The sequence below is a fragment of the Scomber japonicus genome, chromosome 6 (assembly GCF_027409825.1).
Source record: "Scomber japonicus isolate fScoJap1 chromosome 6, fScoJap1.pri, whole genome shotgun sequence".
Taxonomy (NCBI): domain Eukaryota; kingdom Metazoa; phylum Chordata; class Actinopteri; order Scombriformes; family Scombridae; genus Scomber; species Scomber japonicus.
The window spans coordinates 16,086,834-16,107,528 of NC_070583.1; the positions used below are offsets into that span (position 1 = coordinate 16,086,834).

General features: G+C 39.0%; 1 protein-coding gene across 3 annotated transcripts; it reads right to left on the minus strand.

Annotated features, from left to right (window-relative positions):
* Positions 1-350: 350 nt before the first annotated feature.
* On the minus strand, positions 351-19,131 carry tbrg1 (transforming growth factor beta regulator 1). 3 transcript variants are annotated; one of them, XM_053320507.1, is made up of 24 exons: positions 18,886-19,131; positions 18,585-18,701; positions 18,243-18,370; positions 17,969-18,117; positions 17,695-17,820; positions 17,270-17,431; positions 16,536-16,707; positions 16,318-16,448; positions 15,575-15,740; positions 15,337-15,464; positions 6,784-6,919; positions 6,289-6,346; positions 6,100-6,182; positions 5,772-5,808; positions 5,344-5,406; positions 4,279-4,515; positions 4,094-4,164; positions 3,710-3,951; positions 3,017-3,153; positions 2,381-2,527; positions 1,716-1,813; positions 1,514-1,624; positions 955-1,100; positions 351-630 (listed from the first exon to the last, which is right to left on the minus strand). In XM_053320507.1, exons 1-24 carry the CDS (start codon positions 19,123-19,125, stop codon positions 542-544), a joined length of 3,174 nt encoding a protein of 1,057 aa, XP_053176482.1. In that variant the 5' UTR covers positions 19,126-19,131; the 3' UTR covers positions 351-541. The 3 variants fall into 3 exon arrangements, with proteins under 3 accessions (XP_053176482.1, XP_053176480.1, XP_053176481.1); XM_053320505.1 differs by lacking the exons at positions 15,337-15,464; positions 15,575-15,740; positions 16,318-16,448; ... (5 more) ...; positions 18,585-18,701; positions 18,886-19,131 and adding an exon at positions 7,092-7,163 and having other exon boundaries at positions 6,784-6,926; XM_053320506.1 differs by lacking the exons at positions 6,289-6,346; positions 6,784-6,919; positions 15,337-15,464; ... (7 more) ...; positions 18,585-18,701; positions 18,886-19,131 and having other exon boundaries at positions 5,772-5,811; positions 6,099-6,186.
* Positions 19,132-20,695: the final 1,564 nt, after the last annotated feature.

The window sequence follows — 20,695 nt, forward strand, 5'->3', positions numbered from 1 at the left end:
TTTTGACTTGTATCTTTTGCACAAATAAACGACAAATCAACGATTAAGTTTGAGTGGATGTGTTGTGTTACATTTGAAACCTATGATTTTACTTCAATGTAATATGGAAAGAAATGCAAATTATTGATTAATCAAACATGATAAAAATTTGTTTCAATTGGATAAATTGCCACAACTGCAACAGGGAACCAACAGCTGATTACTAATGCAATAATAGCCCATCAACCAAAACTTCTAGCAGGTCGCATGGTACTTTTTTTCAGTGTAATCCTCAAATAATGAAAAAGTCAGTGCTGATATTTTCAACATGTCATGTTGAATCATTGAGTAACAAATACAGTTTTCAATACAGAGAATAAAGCTCAGTCTGGGACTTCCTAGAAGATGGCATAGAATAAATAACACAGGTTTGAGTTATTATCTTTCTCTGCTTGATGAACAATGAATGAATACTGATTTGAATAATATAAAAAGTAAGCCTAAGAATGAGAATTCATGATGATTACAATCAGTTATTTCAGAGGCGCTTTGGAGCAGAATCTCAGGAGCTGTAATAAGAGGTAGAGGGCTTCATGGTGGGGGACGTCAGGTGGTGCTGATGAGAGGAGCCAGGAGACTGCGGTGTCTGTCCTGAGGGGGAAAACAGTCAGTGTCATAGCATGTTAGCATTGACACAAGACAACAAAACATACCCATTATTGTATTATAATACTTTTTTTCAGCTAACCTACAGTTGCCACGTACATTCATATTATTTTGTATTTCTTTCTTTAAAAGAAAAATTTTTCTCCTCCCTATCCACACATTTAATCATCAGACACATCTGTTCTACAGCTGTGAAATGTTCTTGTACATGAAACAAAATCAAGGTCAGCCAGATGTAACAGGCAAAGCAAAACACGTGACAGAAGTTATGCGCACAGCAATAAAGAGGTGTAAACTGTTTTTGACAACCTGTGATGTGCTCCGTCTTTATATTCTCGTCAAAACCCTGGTGTCTCTGGTAGGCATCAAAGTTGACAGAGGCGTCGTCCTCTGATAAGCTGTGTGGAACCTGGCCATCGCCAGGGCGACACACCTCAAAACGTATCCATCGGTAGCTGTATGAACATGATAGTAGTACTAAATATCTGCCAAAACATTAATATACATTAAGAAATCTAAACTCTACTTGAATGCAGAATGCAAACAGGTTGGAATGTGTGAAAAAGAATATATGTTGCGATATATAATCATTATTGTAATTACACGATCAATCTGTAAAAATGTAGAAGCTTGTTATTTAATGAAAAATAAATTATAAATTTTCATGTTTCAGATTACTAAACCTCAAATGTTCCCAGTTGGTATCTGACAAGAAGTCTACCTTTTCAGAGATAAAGCTTTCACTAGAAAATGTGCCACTACTAAGCACTGGGCTAAGTCTTCTACTTTAACCATTTAAAAACAAATCTCAGATCTATTTTTAGATGATGATCTACTAATCCACATTCAGTGAACAGGGTGAATTTACTTGCTACACTTGCGGGCCCCAGGACAACTCTGGATCAGGTTCTGGACGGTGGGGTGAGAGAAGCCAAAGAAGTCTGCTCCTGATGGCACAATGGGCGCAACAGACTTGGAACTAAGAGAAGGACATAATGAATGAGGACATTGGTATCTAGAAAGTTATTGCATGCTCGATAACAACAAGCCTTTGTGATGGACTTTGATACCTGACTGATGCAATAGTCTTAAGTAGGTTGGAGTGGCACGTCAGGGCAGAGGAGGCCACAATGGCATTCTGAGGATCTTCTTCAGGCACAATCTCAAACTGGGGAGATGGTGTTGGAAAAGGTTTTAAAGCTCTTACATCCTTACATATGCTACAAAAACACACTCACAGCAACTCAGTTATTCATACTTGTATGCATTTACATCTCCTGGAGAATGATGATGGACATTTTTCTGTAACAACTTTGAGACAGATTGACTACTATTGTGCCAGTTTTTCAGGAAGGAGATTTTACCAAACAGACACACCAGGGTGGAGTGGCAGTGCACATGTATTTAGGAAAGAACAGAACAAATATGGGAGAAGACGTATTGACAGAGGTTGCATTCTGCTTTAAGATTTATAGAGAATATTCTGAGCCTATGAAGACATGGTGTAAACAAAGCACAGACTTACAAGAGCTACAAGAAAGGTTGTAGTGGGGAAACATGAATTAAATATAGGCTTGTAAGTAGCTACAAACAGTTAAGTGTATGTTTGGTTGCGTTTACCTCAATTTTAACATCCACATTAAAACCATCCACACCAACTCCTACTGCTCCACTCTAAGCTGATAGGCATGGCTCTAACCCCCCCGCCCACCACCACCACCACCTCTTTCTGTACCTGTGGACCTGATCCCCCATCCTTGATTTGGCAGGTGTAGAGGCACTGCTGGTCGGGGTTTTTCATACTAGCAAAGACACGAGTGCTGCAGAAGCCCACTGGGTAGATGGCACACTCATCATGGAACAACATTCTGTCTGTGATGATCTGGAGAGAAGTCAAAAGTTTGCATTTAGTAAGGTGCATGTCGTGGTTAGTGGTCAGCTGTTACAGAGGCTTCATTTTGCTCACATTTGTTGGTAATATGTACTTAATATTGATTCATTTAAACATTCTTCTGCACTCTTAATGGGAGTTTCAGTTGTCACAGCAAGAAGACAAGAACACGAATAACATAAGTGTCTCCGTTAGATGTGCCAGTGAGCTGACAGGTATAATAGACCTTTCTCATGGCAAATATTTTAACTTCTCAAAACTGACAGACAGACTCTACTTGTCAATGTTTCAAAAAGCTGAGCTCTGTAGTGACGCTGCCTGTAATAGTTTGAGCAAACTATGTATTTTTGGATCTGAGACAGACAACCTCTATGGAGGCTTTTAGCTGCCAAATAAAAACTCTTCCTCTTTTCTTCCACTGAAATATAAGTGGGACATGTGGAAGGAAGCTATGACATGTGAGTCATGTCAGACACTGACCTCTCCCAGACTGTACACTGTTAAGCCTCCCAGTACAATGGGAAAGACGGGACGACCAGATGAGTCCAGAGCGATTGGTTGCACCAGCTTCCGAGAGCCGTCCGCTAGTTTCCTCTTCTTCGACATTTTTTTTGGAACTGAAGAAAGATGGGAACACAATACTGATGAACACACACACACACAAAAGATATCACATTAATCCTCCTGCTGCTGCTGCCATTAGGGGTGTGACGATACACTCAGCTCACGAGATGAGACACGATATTGGGTTCACAAGATTGAAACGAGATGAGATTTTAACTATATTTTTTTAAACTTCAATTAGGAAATATATGGCTGTTCTTTTATTTGGTTCTTTTAATGGAAATAATGTTTTAATGAAATGAAATGTTTTAACTAATCATCTTGTAATGAATCACTTAAGTTCTACTTCCTAAATATAATTATCATATGCAGTATGCAGCACTGTAAAAGGTTTCCACATATAGATATTTTATAGATGGATAATTTCTTTTATAAAAAGAAGACCGATCGTCTTTTTTTTTGGTGCACCCCTTAATTATAGCTTCACGAGACAACATTCACTTCGACGAGAATTATCGGCACGTTTTAGTCTCGCGAGATCTCGTCACACCCCTAGCTGCCATTTATTTTTAATATGTATCTACATTAACACATCGCCATAGTACTCACGTTCCTCCTTTCCATTCTCTCGTCCTCGCTCTTTTCTTTCCTTCTTGGGCTTTTTAAGAGGTCCCTCGTCACCTGTTGACACCACTGATGTAAGGTTATGCCCCCCAGACAGGCCTGAAGCCCCAGCTGTACCTGAGGTTAATGCCACAGGCGGCACAGTTGGATGAGAGCTTGACGCGGGTGTTGGCAGTATCTCCCCCTCTGACAAAGACTGGTACTGTAACAATGACTTCAGTAAAAACCTGAAAATGAAAATAAATATCAATAAAATTGGACTCTTGTTTATTTTAAATATCACATTAAGTGGAAAATGCCTAAATCCAGGAGTGGCTCCTTGCTGAACATATATTTTTAGATTGTTAAAGCTTAAACATCTTAACTCACCTGCGCTCCTCCTTTGCTCTCAGAAACTTCTCCTCTAAGTGGGCAACTTCATCACAGAGAGCTGCATTCTCCTGTTATAATTATCAATGTAAAACCAATATTTGACACATACTTCTTGTAGTTCTATTCTGGAACAAGCATAATATGCAGCAAAAGTGATTTTAATGAATACATGGTTCACTCACAAATATCATGGCGCGAGCCGCTTTTCGCAGCCTCAGGTACTTAAGCCGGTACTTTTCGTTCTGGTTTTTTCGCGGCCCTCTCTTCATCTTTCCCTTATGCTCGAAGGAACTGGTAGGGGAGGGGAAGGCGGGCGCCGAGGCACCTGAGCCAGAACTGGAGATGGCATTTTGCTGTGGCGAGCCGAGAAAAGACTGGGCAGTGAAGGCCTGTAGGGCCTGCTGCCGCTCCTCATCAGTCTGTGAGAGGACAGAGGGGGGAGAGAAAGACAGAGATGTGTTCCTGTGCACTGAGAGAACCTGAGGCTTGTGCTGGTGTGGCCTCTAGGACGCTGGATGAGAACACACTCAAATGCAGATGATAAAATAATAACCGATGTAGGTCCTATTTAAAACTGCTGTGTGACAAACAATGAAAGTTACAGAAAACAAAAAGTGCACACGCTGAAGTTATTCATACTCTTTTATTTATACAAATCCAGGAAAACATATGTCTTTGTCAGGTGTGTTTGACTGAAAATAAATTATTATCTCCAAGATCCTACTACTAACTATCATTTGACATGGATCTCATGCTGCTCAGATTTGAAGGCGTAAACATGGGTACTACAGTACAACAGTATAATTAAGAGCTTATTAGTACTTTGGAGCACTGCCGCTATGACAATACTCAAGTGACTTCTGGTCATCCCTGCTATAAAAGTCTGCTCTTTTGGACCATGAAGCTACATCTGCATTACCCCAATGTCCATTTATCAGCTTTAAAAAGACAGTAATTAAATAAATAGCACACATCTTATGACATTACACCAGATTGCTTTGAAATCCCACTGCAAAACCAAAGCTGCATCTAACGCATTATGATGCTGAAATGGGACTTTCAGCATCAATAAGACATAATTATACCAGGCAGTTGACATGTATCAAACTACAGTTCTGTACCCAGGTCTTGTGTAAATACCAGCACAACAGGATTTATCCATGACAAATAGTCAAATGCACAGCATTGAGAGATATAATATATTAGAGATTTAGTGTGAAATTGGATTAATGTCCCATAAAACTCACCAGCAGTGCAAAGACTCCGTTTCTGTTTTCAATCCTCTTGAATCTCCTGCTGCCTTTTTGTGTCTGAAACATAATGTGAGACGGAGGCCAATGCACGGGGCTGGAAAAGCCAAATTTGAATCCCAAAAAAACTTGTGGGTCAATTTAGATTAGTTATAAGATACAATAGGTTCAAGGGTGGTGTATCTGAGCACAAAGCACCCTCTTTCTGATGACAGCACATTAATATTTTCCCCTCTTTAAGATGGTGAGGTGATGTGAAAAGAAGCAGAGTGGAAAAATATGGAGACAAAAAAAAAAGATACTAATGGAAATAAAGATGAAGCATGTACTGTTTCAACTGAACTAACACAAATGAGTAGAAGTGCAAGTTATTATACTCAACAGCAGAGGCTGCTGTCACACTGAATCTCAAAAATGCTCCTTACCTCACGATACATGACAGCCTCCAGACTTGATTTTGCACTGCCAATGAGAAAACAACAAAAAAGTACATGTGATTGGAGGTGTGCATTTATGGTTAATCAACATCTATCTTGCTCTTTAGCCTCATTGCACAAAGTCAGTTTACATGAACTTGTTTTACAAGTATCCAAAATTATCAAGGAACAATAGCAAAGTAAACTAAAAGCTATTGACTGCAGAAAACATGAGAAACTGACCATTTTAAAACATCCTCACTATTCAACAGTTTAACTTTCATAAATGTGCACAAGCATAAGAATAAATGTAACAAATTGTAACAAATTGCCGTACTTAGATTGAACAAGTCCTCTGTCAATGATTCTTTGTTTAATCTCCTTTATGTGCATGGGACGTCCCGCTTCCTCCAAAACAATCTACATGAGAAAAGGTAGAAACAGGAAACACTTACCAAACAAACAGACAGACAGTTGTTTGCTAAAAAGTGTAATTACCACACCAAACTATCATGAATGACTGTACCTGGGCAGCATCCAGCCATGTGAGGTTTGGCTTCTCTGCGATTTCACTTGGTGGTTCGCTGCAAATAAAAACAGTTCAGTATCATCTAATGTAAGGGTATTATTTTATTTTTGGCATATCTTACACTGTAAAATCAAGCATGTATTTATACAAATTTAAGTAAAACAGTAAAGCTGAACCAGAATACCAGGTAATTATGTATTGTAACACTGTAAACTTGTTTTTAACAACACGTTGTGTGCATGATCCTCTGATACCAAAACTGAAGTTCACAATTAATTCTGGTTTATTTGCCATGCCTCAAACTATTTTCATTTGACCAATTTTGGCAAATCTACACTGTCTGATGATGGGATGCTCCTCATTGTAGCAGTGATACTCTCCAGCCTCCAGACTACTGAGATGCACCGTATATCTCCTGTATATTTAAGCAGTGAGCCTAGGCTGGATGTCAAACTGACATGTAAGCTTTAAAGTTACATTATTTTCTACAACCTCTCCAGAGTTTCAGCAGTCCCGGACAGACTGGCAATGCTATCCAGAGCAGGAAACAGAGAGTAGCTGCCCTGTCCATCCGCCTCCATCTCAGATTCAAAAGTGTTGAGTGACTCCATAGGAGACAGGGACGAGCCTCTGTCCTGCAAAGAGATCCACATTCAATATACAGCAGAGCAACATAAAGTAGGAACAGGGAGACACAGAAACCCGTTATTCTGTCAGGCTGTGGCAAAGAGTAGCACCTGCTAATTGCTAACAAATGCTAATAACATAACGGATAACAGTTAGCTATAATAAAAACACACCTTGATTAAACCGCAGCAGGCGAGCTAATACCACTTCACTCCGTCCGTGGTCCGGGTTGTTTATTTCCGTCGTAAACCGGACATGATATTATTTTCCTAGGACGGCAAAGTCAAATAATGCCTCTGGTTGGCTCTGAACCTGATTTCATTACCCTTACTCTAACCAATCACACTCCTTATGTCTTAACCTAACCAATGACAGTAAAGAGTACTGCCCAATCAGACGCAGAGTAGGCGAGTCATTCCGTCGCCACCCTAGGAAAAATAAGTTAGCCAACCGGAACCATCAGTTGTCCTCATCGCATTGTTTACATTGCTATGAAGCTAAGGCTGCGTCGTGAACACAGCTACACTTTGGAACACCTGACTTGAATGAGCCTAACAAATTAGATCAGGCTAAAGCGGTTCCATAAAGGCAAATCCACGTTCACGTAATCAAACTAATTCAAGACAGGCTCGAGTATTCAGACTAATTTCGTGTGCACGGCATTCACATGCAGCCCATGACGTCGAACACAGATCAAACGGATTCACAATGAGAAAATCCACCACAAAAGAGCCACAGAGCAGCAGCAGTATCAAGTACACACTTCTGCTGGAGACATATGAAGAATTTAAACATATGATCACAAAAAACAATAAATAAAATCCAAGAGAAAGGCTGGCAGGAAATTGCTGATCGATTGAATGGGTCTGATCTGTCTCTGAAGGTGCACTCTTGTTGCAGTCCCCCCCGCCCCGCGTACTATGCATAGACTGAATATAAGAAACAACATACATACATGTACTCGACTATATATGTATGAATGTATATGATTATTAAGTCAACTATATGTAAGTATGTGTATGTATATATGATTATTGAGTCGACTACATCTATCTTTATACCTATATCTATATGATTATTATTAAGTCGACTTCATTTGAACTGATTTTCTTTTTAAATGATGGTGATTAATGAGGCCATATAATATATTAAATCGTCTCTTTTCTTTCAGGCTAAGCAGCAACTGAGGCTAAGACTGACAGTTAGCCTGGTCTGGACCAGCATAAGTTGCCGTGGTAACTGAGCTTGAGCTATGCTGAGCTTGCGTGATGGAACCGAATCGCCAGACTAATGAAATAAACCTGGTTTATTTGGTATTCCTGCTTTAAGGAACAGGGCCTGGGTATCTGGTTTGTTTTGAAACAGCCTTTAGTTCAGCCTTCAATCAGTTCATTGTCACACTTGCAGGCACAATAGCATGTTTGAGATAAAAAATGATATCCAAGTGATTATGGCAAGTAGTTGTACTGTATGCCATCATATCTGAAAACCAAAAGAGAAATTAAAGTTTGTGACTGTATTAAAAACAATACTAGTGGTAAAAATGAGTGTAAAATATGTGCTCAAATTATGACAGAAAAGAATGTTTTGTGAATTTTGAGTTCCCTACGGGGGGTCAGCTCTATGTTCCAACAGCCAGATGTTCCCACATTTCTAACTTTCTTTTCAAAATTAGTCCCTATCTTCCCACAGGATTAGGGTTAGGGTTATATTTTACAACTGCATTCATTACATTCATCCCCCCAAATTTTCCCCACACTCTTCTGGGTCTATGGCACCCAGTGTCACACGTGAATCTTTAGGCACAAACCACATTCCAAAGTATCTGCTCCCTATGCCATATTTTACATCTGATATGCCCAATCCCTCAAAGACCAAACACCTACATCACAGTGAGCAGCTAGCCACCAAATCCAAAATCATATAGTGATTGCTCTCAGTAGACAGCTTTATTACAGAATCTTAAAAAACTAGACTCACTACAGCCACATCACACCACCAGGAGGAACCACTGCACCACAAAAGAATACTCACAAATTACAAGGGACCAAAGCATGAAACTCTAGAGTCTAGAGCATCATTGGACTTATGAGCACAACCCTGATGCATATGGAAACATCGCCCATCCCTGTACCACCCCCATCCAGCCACCTTTGCAAAGACCATTCACTGAAACAAAAACAAATACAGTGACCATTCCAGCTCCAACCCCAAGGAGAGAACATGAAAGGATCACACATATTCACCCAAAAGCCTGTCACTCATACCAGTAGTCATAGACAACATCAACCATGGTGTCTTTACTGGAAATAAAATTTTATTTTAATGACAAGCGCAAGGATTTAACCTGCAACACTACAAGCAAATCCGGAAAAGCACTTCACCAACTTCACCATTCTCAATAATGACAGACCTACACACATTCACTCTGCCAACTCCACCATAGACACACTGGATCTGGCACTCTCATCACCAGACCTCTCAGCCACACTCCACAACTTGAGCCACATCATTGGCAGTGACCACTTCCCCATCCTTGCCACTTTCAGCACATGGCACAACACCCATGGCCCAACGACAAAAAAAGTCAACTGGGAAACCTACAAGAAGCACAGCATTAAATAAACCACAAGTATTACTGGGATCCCACACCAGTACCACTCATTAGACCACCTGGCCAAGCACACTTGATCAATACTCACCCATTGATACATGTGTCACGCTACACACCACCTCCAAACATCCATCCTACACCTGATCAAAAGGGGAAAAAATCGCACAGACACAACTTCAAATACAGATCAGCGGACACAGAAATAAACCGGCTCCAGAACCAGAACAGCTCGCTCTGCGCACACAAGAAAAATGGAAATCATTCTACAACTGGGCAGTGACTACAGAACCAACCCACACAGCTTCTGGAAGAAAATTAAAAAAACAAAACATGAATGGTGCACAAAACTATAGCAACATGCAAACTCTAGCACTTACTCGCAGTTTCACCAAAAAAATAATTTGTCGTGGAAGTATTTATCAGCATTGAAAAGGCTTTTGACAAAATATGGGACAACAGATTGCAAGACAAAAAACTCCAAATACCACTTCCCATCTAAAATTGAATTTTAAGCCTCCTTCACAATTGACAAATCAAGTTTCTTCCCTTCACTCTACACACTTTGCACTCCTAAAGCTGGTGTTCCACACAGTACAGTGCTCAGTTCACTCCATTTTCTCCTCCATATTTCCGATCGGTATCTCCCCAATCCCCCCAATGAAAGGACATGTCTCACTCTTTGCTGATGACAAACTCCTAATCAATTCCACTTGCTGCCAAAAAACTCCTAACATGCATCGCTACAATGGAAACCTGCTCCAGCATGTGGATAATTAAACTCAACTGCACCAAAACTCAGCCTATCCTATTCACCAGAAATCCCAGACTCAAAGATGGTGTCCACCTCACCGTCCACAATAACCCCCTCACTCTGGCCAAGTGTCTAGAAGTCACAATCCTAAGAAACATGACATGCACCACCTACATGGATAACCTGGAAAAAGAAGGTAAAAGGACATCAAAACCACCTTCAAGGACTCAAAGAATGCAGAAACCAGAAATCATCCTCAAGGTTTATCAGACATATATTAGATCGTCTTTAAATATGCAATACCAGCCTGGACCACTCACAACACCAACACTACATCCATAGCATGTCTAGACTCCAAACCACCCAACAAAAAAAACACATCATTCTCACACAGACCTACATACAGCAATCCTCAACCCAGCACTGACACAGTTTATCCAAGAAGCACAATGGACCACGGGAGCACCACTTTGCACGATCCTGCAAAACAAATCACCATAATTTCACCATAACTTTAGCCTATTTTATTGCAGTCCACAAACCTCATATATGAAATGCATCATCTCTACTATTCACTGTTCTCTTCTCTTTACTCACATACATAGACACACAAGCACACACACACAAGCCATGCTCTGCTCTGTTGGCTTTTTCCAGTTCTGTTTATTTTACTTTGTTCTATTCCATTTTGTTCTATTTTCATTTATTACTAAAAAAAAATCTTATCCAAAGCCCCGGTCTCACACTACCACTTGGCTCCTGCCTACTATTGCCTCTTCTCAGTGGCTCCAAACTGAATTCATATGTTTATGGATAGAAAAGGACACTAGTCCTGAGCTATTTACCAGGTTCATGAACTGAGGTTAACTGGGCACTCTTTTATTCCAAACACACTGAGTAGGGGACACAACAGAGGTGAATGACCTGAACTTAAAGCATGACATTTTATAGTATTGCACAAGCATCAGTTAAAGGTGCAGTGTGAAGAATTTAGTGGCATCTAGATAGATAGATTGATAGATAGATAAATACTTTATTAATCCCGAAGGAAATTAAGGCATTCAGTAGCCCATATTAAGTCAGGTCGTACAGTCAGTCCAAAAAAAAGAAAACAGAAGAAAGGTCAGTCATCCCTCTCCTACAGTGTGGATTTACGAAGCTGGATGGCCCTGAGCACAAAGGATTTCCTCAACCTGATACTACAAATGAAGAGGACTTTTCCGAAGTGTCAGTATTCAATCAGTAGATAAAATTACATGGGACAATATCATTTCAAGTCTTCATTTTCTGATTTCCATCTTAAAGAAACTGTCTGAGTAGCTGCCATTTACAATGAAACATCAAAATTACACACAATTAGGCTGTGTTCTTCCATTAAAATGAAACCAGTCATTGCCGCACTAACTCTTCCATCAAGGGATGATTTTAGACCTTTTTAAATTTGATCTCCGCACCCCCTAAAAATAAACAAAAATATCAGTGTTCCCTATTAATTATATAGTAGACTGTGGGGGCCCACAGGGGTAGTCACAGAGCCGGTGTTTCAGTTTCATTAGTGACCGTGTTAAATGGTGACTTTCACATAGGTGTTCTCTTAAAAGCCTTTAGTAGTTTAATCCTTTTTAGATACATACTCATCTGTGTTTACTATCTAAGTTACGCTAAAGTTAAATTGTGTTCAGAAGACTCATTCACCTCTTGTAACGTATATTGTAATGTGAGACAGTCACCACTTAACACGGTCACCAGTTAAACCGAAACATCGGCCCGACTGACGCTTTGCTCAAGCGAGAAGGGGTAGAGAGTGAATGAAAGAGAGGGAGCACTCACAGTAAGAAAGCGGGTGAATCAGATCAATAAAATGTTTGATGATTGTTTCACAGTGGTTATGTTCAACAGCACAAATAACACATTCCCCACATCCAATCAACCCTGGCATGCTGTTTAACAGCACACTGCATCAACATTATGCTGGTTTGGTTGGTTCAGTTTAAAAAACAAAGGCTTAATGAGAGATGTTCTTTATTTCCATCTGTTCAATAAATCAACTACGATCCTGATCAATTTCTAAGTAATCTGGAAGTCAAGTCTTTTATTGATTAGCAGACAGTTAGTTTAGTTATTTGAAGAAACACAATGTAGAAAAAGACATGTTTGGTTTAAATAGTCCAATAAGTGCTTAAAGGACAACTTTTAAAAAATAGATAACCTCTTAATTGTGCTCCAGAACGATGCATTTGACTTAAAAAAGGTTTTCCTTCCAGACCCCCTAGAGCATGGGTGCTTAATACGTCGATCGCGATCTACCAGTCGATCACAAAGGTAGTGTGGGTATAACGCATGGCATTAGAAAAATAGACGTCAGCCTATCATCCATCCCATCACTTGATTGATATACAGGGCAGCCAGTCAGATGACATCTGACTTTTTCTGACACGTAGGTCACTGCGCATGCACAAACAACGGTGCTAAGTGCAGCAAAACTAAGAAGCTAGCTAGCGAATTACCTCCAATTTTTAGCCCTCGCTTTTTTCTCTTAAAATTAAGAAAGGGTATAAAAATGAGTGGGGGAGCTGGAACAAGTAAGAAGACAAAAACGTATCACTTTCATACGGAATGGGAGGACTTTTTTTTGGCTGGCTGTCAGCAGCTACTGTCTGGACTATGCATCCCTGGCTCATTCCATTCAGTGCAAGTCATCAGAGTAAACTCAGGTAATGACAAAAAATTTACATAGTTAATTGTGTTGTGCAATATGGGCTCATGTGGTTATGCAAGGTACATCAACATATTGTACATATAAATAATTCTCAATATATTTATAAATAAATATATGTTTTGCATTTTTGTGTTAGGGAGATCATTTTGACTTGGTCATTTTATAAGTAGCTCGCATGCTGAAAAAGTGTGAGCACCCCTGCCCTAGAGGGTCGGATTGAGGTCCACCCACCATAGTCTCTCAAAATTCTGTGGGAAACACTGAGCATTGAATGTCAAATTCTCATTGGGAGCTGATCCTAGAACCCCTGCTTCCATTTCTCCTGACATTTCATTCATAAATGTGAATATACATAAATGCTCATTCATTTCTAAGGGAATCTAGAATTACTAAAGGAGGATTCATCCATTAAGGTAAGTGTGGAATTTCAGCCATAGCCTTAATGCACCCCTGCCAAAAAGTAACTGACAGAGTGTTTCTCTTGCAGTTATCAACTCACATCACTGTGACCTGAAAGTCTCTCCTCAAAGTCAAGATAACTCCTAACAATGTGTTTCTCTTTACTTTAATTTTCAGTTGTTGCATAATGACATCAGTGTGGATGTTTTAGATGGTGTAGACATAAATGTGGATATTTTTATGTGCTGTGAACAACACACATTACAGGGACGTTGTTATTCTGAAATTGTAGAGGACAATGAAAGGGTTAGCTTTCCCTTAAATCGGTTTGAAGCAATTATTTCTTATCAGTCTTATAATTAAATGGTTTGCTCACTCAAATACAGAAAAGGCATTTTCTCACATCAAGTGGTATCTAGCTATTTGGATAGTTTGGGTTTGATGAAGGTTTGAGATTTCTGCCCCCACAGCAATGGATTGAATTCCATTAGTGGTTGTCACAGAAATTTAAAATTATACTGAGGTCTTCAGGGAAATTTTTGATAGAATGTTTAATGGATTAAACACGTTGTTTCTGGAAAGATATGTTAAGACCACAACTGAATTTTAGAAATAGATATTTCAAACCTTAGTAAAAAACAATTTATAGATGAGGTCCAATCTTCTTCACTTGATCACCTTGTTGAGCACATGTTTCTTGTGTGCCTCAAACAGGATTTTTATGCACACAATAAAAAATACTATAAAATCCTTAATTTGTACATTCATGAAAGCAGTAGTGACTCAGCTCTCTTTCTATATTGGATCACCTCTTATGTGGCTAAGGTTGAGCTAAACAAGCCCTGTGGTCCTAATTCTAAAACTGCAGGCAAAAGACAAGTGGTATTTCACAAAATGCCCAGACATGACTAAAATCAACTAATGCTTTACATTTTGTCCTATTTTTCACTGCGTATTGCAAGTTAGTATATGCAAATAAGAATATACTTCAAGTTGGATCCTGTTGTGACCAGAGGGGACAGTGAAATTGCAGGAGATTTTTTGTAACTGCGTTTTGATATTTATTCATAACCCTGGGGTGTGTTCTAATGACAACATGCTGCATTTTGCACCTACAATTGTACAAAATAGCTTTGCTGAAACAAGAGAACATGTCTGAGCAAATACATTCACCATCAGAAAATTCCATTGCAAACAGAGAAAAAAGAGAAGTCAGAAACCTCTTTAAACAGGTCAAAGATTATTTACAGAATTGATCGAATGATAATCACTTAGTGTCCTTTTGCCTCTGTTTGATCCTGTTGTTTGCTATACATCAACAATCAACCACTGGTCAGACTGAAAAACATCTGTCTCTGAGAAATGTTCATGCATGCTGACTGAAGTCAGATCTTTGGTCATAGGTATTGGATTCCTGTTTGTGAGCGTTCAATAACAGTTGAGCCAGCCGTAGTTGAGCAGGACACGCACCACTCTTTTGTATGGCATGTAGTATTCACTTTGTCGGGGGCCGTTAGAGAAGTAGAAATATCCTGTGGGACACAAGGTTCAGTTGATATTAAAATATACAGTTGAGCTTCTGCACATTCACCAGCTAGTTGCTCACTTTCTCTGTCTGCGGTTTGGTGCAGACAGTGGGGAAAAACTGGAAAAGAGGTTGGTTAGGGTGGTTAGAGTGAACCAAAACAGTAGTTGCACAAGTTTTGGCCCTTAATGTCAGCAGAGAGCAACTACAGAGTCTGGCCATACTTTTCTGTGTTTTTCAGTAATAGATCTTTACACATAGTCAGCACTGATGAAGGTCATCATATTTAATGGATGTATATGAGGGTGGTATCAATCTTCTCATCTAACTCTATGCAAGAAAAGACGAATTAGTGTAGCTTTAAATAGAAGGCATACGTTTCTGTCATTCTTGACTTGTATGAAATGGGCTAAATGTGAATGAATATTTCTCACCTGCATTGGCAAATGCTGCATCTACTTTGGAGCCAATGCCAGGGAAATTCTGGCTGATGGATCGTGGGTATCCAGAGTCCATTTGGTTTCTGGCCTCATCATAACTGTAGGAGAGAACAGAGAGATTATTAGAAATGCTTTTTAGATAATAGTCTTACCTGAAAAATATCTGCATGTTTTATCCTCTCAACACTTAATTCAAAATATCACTCACCTCCAATATTGTCTATTCACAAAAATGAGTGTTTTCCCAGTCCTTGAATCATAGACAGCTGCATCCACCTTACTCACTGAGGAGGGTAAGCCAAGGGAGGTGATACGCTTTGGATATCCTGCTACTTTTGTTTTACTAGTAGCCTTTATGGCCCAGTATTGACGACCTATAGAGAGACAGTTGCTGGTTATTACACGGTCGCCCATAAAGTTGGTATAAAATATTTTTTACCTCTTTCCATGAAATGATTGTGAAAATGTGATTTACTCTTGATAGATAAAGTGTATATATTCTCAAAATTGTATTGATCAATCTCATTGCACCTGGTCAAAGGTGATTACTGATGTGTATAAATAGAACGTAAAAATAGGAATGTGTCTGACAACAAAATTATTCCAACTTTATGGGTGGTGCTAGAACAACTTTGCAGAACTTGACAGTATTTATTTTCAACTTAACATATTGACCATATTTAATTAATATGAGAGACAAAACCAGCGGTCAACAAAACATACAGCAACCCACTCACCTTCTCTCTCTTTCTTAACAGCCACCACGCAGATGAACAGGTGCATATATTAACTTTACAAATGCCCATACCCATGTGACATGATTATACCAATCACAAAGATTGTGTAATAACAAATAAACAAAATAACCAAAATGCAAACCATCATTTCATCCTAAATGCACAATAAATCCATTCATGGCTGCCACACTATCAAAGTCTTTACGAATATTACCTTCAAAAAGATACACCATGTCCTTGTATGGGACTTCACAGGCAGCATCCACTTGGTTGATTCCTGACCATTTTGTGCTTACTTTAATTAAACGGAGTCCTTGGAAGGCTGTACTCTTTCTCCAGTAGTGTCTGGTAAGACATTGAAATTGAAATGTAAAATTATACAGGAATTACCTTCTACATAAAGAAGATGACCATCACATATTAAAAACGTACCCATTTTTGAAGAAGTACAGGTCTCCCCTAATGGATGTGGCAGCATCAAACACCAGGTCCCTGCTACAACGCTCACCTCTTGGGTTAGTATCCTCTGGTTCCTCTGGCTCTGGTGCAGGACGAGGAGTTGGTCTGGGTCTTGGTTCTGGTTTTGGCTGAGATGTGCGGCTGCCTGGGAGATTGAAAAAGCAAAGAAAATGTCCAACAGCATGAAAATAAACAATTCATGAAGTCAAAGTTTATGTCTTAATATCAGTCTGTAATTAATGATGTTTTTCATTGTGTCAAGCCTACGAATGTTCACAGCCTGCATGGATTTAAGAGCTGCAATGATTACTCAATTAATTGATTTCCTTATTCACAGAAAATTAATTAAAATCTCAAAAATTGATAAATATTTGGGATATTGAGTTAGTAAATTGAATTATTAAGAATTAATTTCATACTTTGCCTGAATTATGAAAAATTAAGAATTGTACTATTTTCCATTACAATTAATGGATTAATTTAAAAAAGCATCAGCAGATTAGTAACTATAGTGAAAATAATTGTTAGTTACAGCCTTATGACATCACAAATTAAAATTGAAATGGTTCATTCCCATTCCCATGCATTTTTATGGATGATGTATAGTGCACATAAAGTCAGGTTTGAGGTCAAAAAATTGAACCTGCCATCAATCAAGCACATTTTGTTAGTGTGAATCATTTAATTGAATCTAAAGTTTTGCTCACCATAAAGGGCTTGAACCCCACGCCTGTCGTCATCAGGCAGCCTGTATCCGTTCGTGTTGACGTAATGATAAGTGGGGAACATCAGGGCACTTCTGTCCCTGGAGTGATCCAGGCCCAGAGCATGGCCAAACTCATGGGCTGCCACCAGCAGCAGATTCACACCTGAACACAATAATTACAAGATTATAAAGTCATGCCTCAAAAGGTGATACACAAGGTACAATGGTCATCTCAAGTGATTTATTTGAGAAAATACAAATTTCCATTCTGTGGGGAAGTAAATCTATTGTTTTTGTTTTTTGTGCACACCCCACAGCTTTCAGTTATCATTCAGAACCAAACTGCTTTACAGCACTCCAAAGATTAAGTGTTTTTCCCCATAGAGCAACTCCAGTTGTACAAAAACAACACCACAGAATCATTACCTCTTTGGGTTAAAGTCCAGTTTTCATCATCATCAAAATGTGTGTCCCCTCCCTGACCATCTCCAGGAGAGTTAGCATGAGCCAAGACCCCATTTGGCCCATCAAAAGGGTAAAAGTCCCCATGATCTGCAATAGTACAAAGAACATAATACAGCCTGTGTGTGTGTTTTTTTTTTAAGTGCAAGTATGTACTTTTCTTTTTTTCAGTGTCTAATTTTTAATCTATGTCTCAGTAAAAGTTTAGGAAAAAAACCCTTGTTTCATTTGAACTCACATCCACCCTTGAATAGAATCATGATGTCCGCTGTGCCGCTGTAAATCTGTTTGAAGTCCAGCGGGATGACATCACTGTAGATCTGAAAGGCCTTAGCAATGGTCGAATCCACGTCTCTCTGGCTCAGATCTCGAGTGTACTGGGTGATCCTGTTCAAATCATGTTGGAACCATCATCATCTTTGCCATTATTATCACCTAAATTATCAGCCACCTAAAGTACAACTATACGACTAAAGTACTGACAACATTACACCCTCCTCATGTCCAGTTACCTATATGTAATGATTCTTTTTCGCCATCTGGGTTTCCCTTGAAAGTGTGCATATCGGCTGACGTCTGACACACCGCACCTGGGAGCCTTCATCGCCTCCAAAGTTTCATTATTCAAAACGCCAGTTACCTGGTGCAGCAGACAAAGTAACCACCACACAGAGATTTTTTAAATTATTGACACTTAATTTTAAACTTCCTATCATGAAGTCTTTTCCAGTGTTGAAGTTATTATCAACGACAATTGATTTGAAGTAGGCAACATAACACACCATTTTATCTATAGAGGTATGAAATGACATGCAACAGCTCATACTACAGTTTCCAGAGACATCACTTATTACCTCCAGGCCAAAGAAAGCCTGCATGGACTCTAGATCCTCAGTGAAGTTGCTCCTAATAAGGCTTCGTCCTGTGGAGTTTCCCAACCCAACATCCACATAGTACTGCCAAAGATACCCCTGATACAGAGAGAGGAAAGATGGTTGTATTGCAAGTGATATTTCAATTAACCCAACCATCACAGTACTCTGTCTATCTGTCTACACAACCTGAATTTAAAGACTTCACTCACTTAACAATTATCTTCTCAAATGTAAGTAGCTTTGAATGCAGTTGGTTATGTCTGAGAGTGCACTGCATTACCTCAGCAAGTTCTTGGTCCACTGGGGAAACCGTTGGGGCAACGGTTGGAGCCGCATGACACCAGTTTAAGCAACCCAGCAGCACTATCCAAAAAGCAGTGAGAGACATCTTGTTGAAATGTTTTTGTCTCAACATTTCGTCTCCTATTATAAAGGCAGTCTTGACAGTGTGATGTGTGTATCGTCCTGAAAACAGCTGAATGCAAATCCAAATGTATGCAGTCAGTGTACTCTGGGGCATTCCACTAAATGATAAGATAGGCCCGTGTGCAAGAGTAGGAGGGGGAGTAGAGCAGAGGTGGAAAGTAACGAATTACATTTACTCGCGTTACTGTATTTGAGTGTTTTTTGTTGTGTAGTTGTATTTTTTAAAGTAGCTAGTTTTAAAATTCTGTACTTTTACTTTTTCTTAAGTGTGTTTTGTGTGAAATATTGTACTTCGCTTTTAAATCACATCCGTTACCGAGTAAAAAATGTTGGCCGTGTATTTTTAAAGCAAAGGGGATCGTACAGCATCATTAACCAGCATAATACAATAACGTAAGATTCATACATTATTGCAGCCTGTGACAACCTGGCAGCTAACTCTCATAGCGACATATAAACTCTAACAGAATACAACAAACTCACATATTCATGGACGCACACTAAAAGAAATGTCCATTAGACTTTGTGCCGTCAATTTTCTCACGCTACAACTATCTCCTACAGGCATTGAGCATGATGCGTTCACGTGAGAAGGACAGCGTCGGAAATGAGAATTTAAGCGAATGGTGCACAGGGGCACAGCCTTTTTAACAGGGGTACTTAAACAGAGACATTATAAAGTCCGTGTAAAGTCAATTCATTGATTTACTTCAAAACATATTATACATGTTGGAAAATGGTTACAGAAAACATGTGAAAAGGCTGATAACTATGCAGTACTGAATTGTTGAGATAGCGCCTTAAACTGTTTCTCAGCCTTTCATTTTTCCTGATTTTCTGAGCCTGCAGCCCCTGATGTGACACAAGCCTCTGGCTTGACGGAAGTGCCCCTGGCGTGACGGAAGTGTCCTCTATATTCAAATTAAAATTGCTTAACATAGCGTCTCATTTGTTTTTCTTTTCTTATATACAGTCTATGGTTTTACCTGTATTTAATCCTGCAAGTCAACTTTGTTTTGTTTTTTAGTAAAACAAAATTGCTTAACATGGCGTGCATGAATTGTCCATTTATATTTATTTTACCCTTATTTAATCAGGCAAGTCATTAAGAACTAACGTCAGTTCTTTTAACTATATACCGTAAACCATGTGCATAAACTAGTCTTTTCTTTGGACCTTTAAAAAAAATAAAAACACTACTTCCCATTATGATGAATCCTATAGTAAAAATGACAAGAGTACTTTCAACGTGGCCTTTCGGCTACCATTACTTCAAACATCTTAATCTTTCCTGTGTTTCTGTAGTCTATGTACAGAGATGGATATTATAGCCTACACGTTTTCCTTTTAATACATAGATGTAGGCTAACCAATAACAAAAAAGTGTGTTCATTAGATCAGATTTAGCCTACTTTTAAAGATCCAGAGGATCCTCAAGGAAACTGCACATCATAGAATCAAATGAAGGAATTTTGTGTTCAATAAATTTACCCACAAGACATTGACTAATCAGAAAATTTAAGTCTAATTTCTCATGAAAATCCAGATTTATAGGGTAAAAAGTCACAAAAGGACCACCGTGCCCATGTATATAATTTCAATTTAAAAAAAGAAATGATAATATAAATAATGAAAGAACCAATAGTTTGGTCTATACTATAAAA

Coding starts and splice junctions, on each gene's coding strand:
- tbrg1 (XM_053320507.1), bottom strand. CDS start 19,125: ATGCCCCAGAGTACACTGACTGCATACATTTGGATTTGCATTCAGCTG. Junction 18,118..18,242: donor AAAAGAATCATTACATATAG/GTAACTGGACAT, acceptor TGATTTGAACAG/GATCACCCAGTACACTCGAG. Junction 6,183..6,288: donor CATGGCTGGATGCTGCCCAG/GTACAGTCATTC, acceptor TTTCTCATGTAG/ATTGTTTTGGAGGAAGCGGG.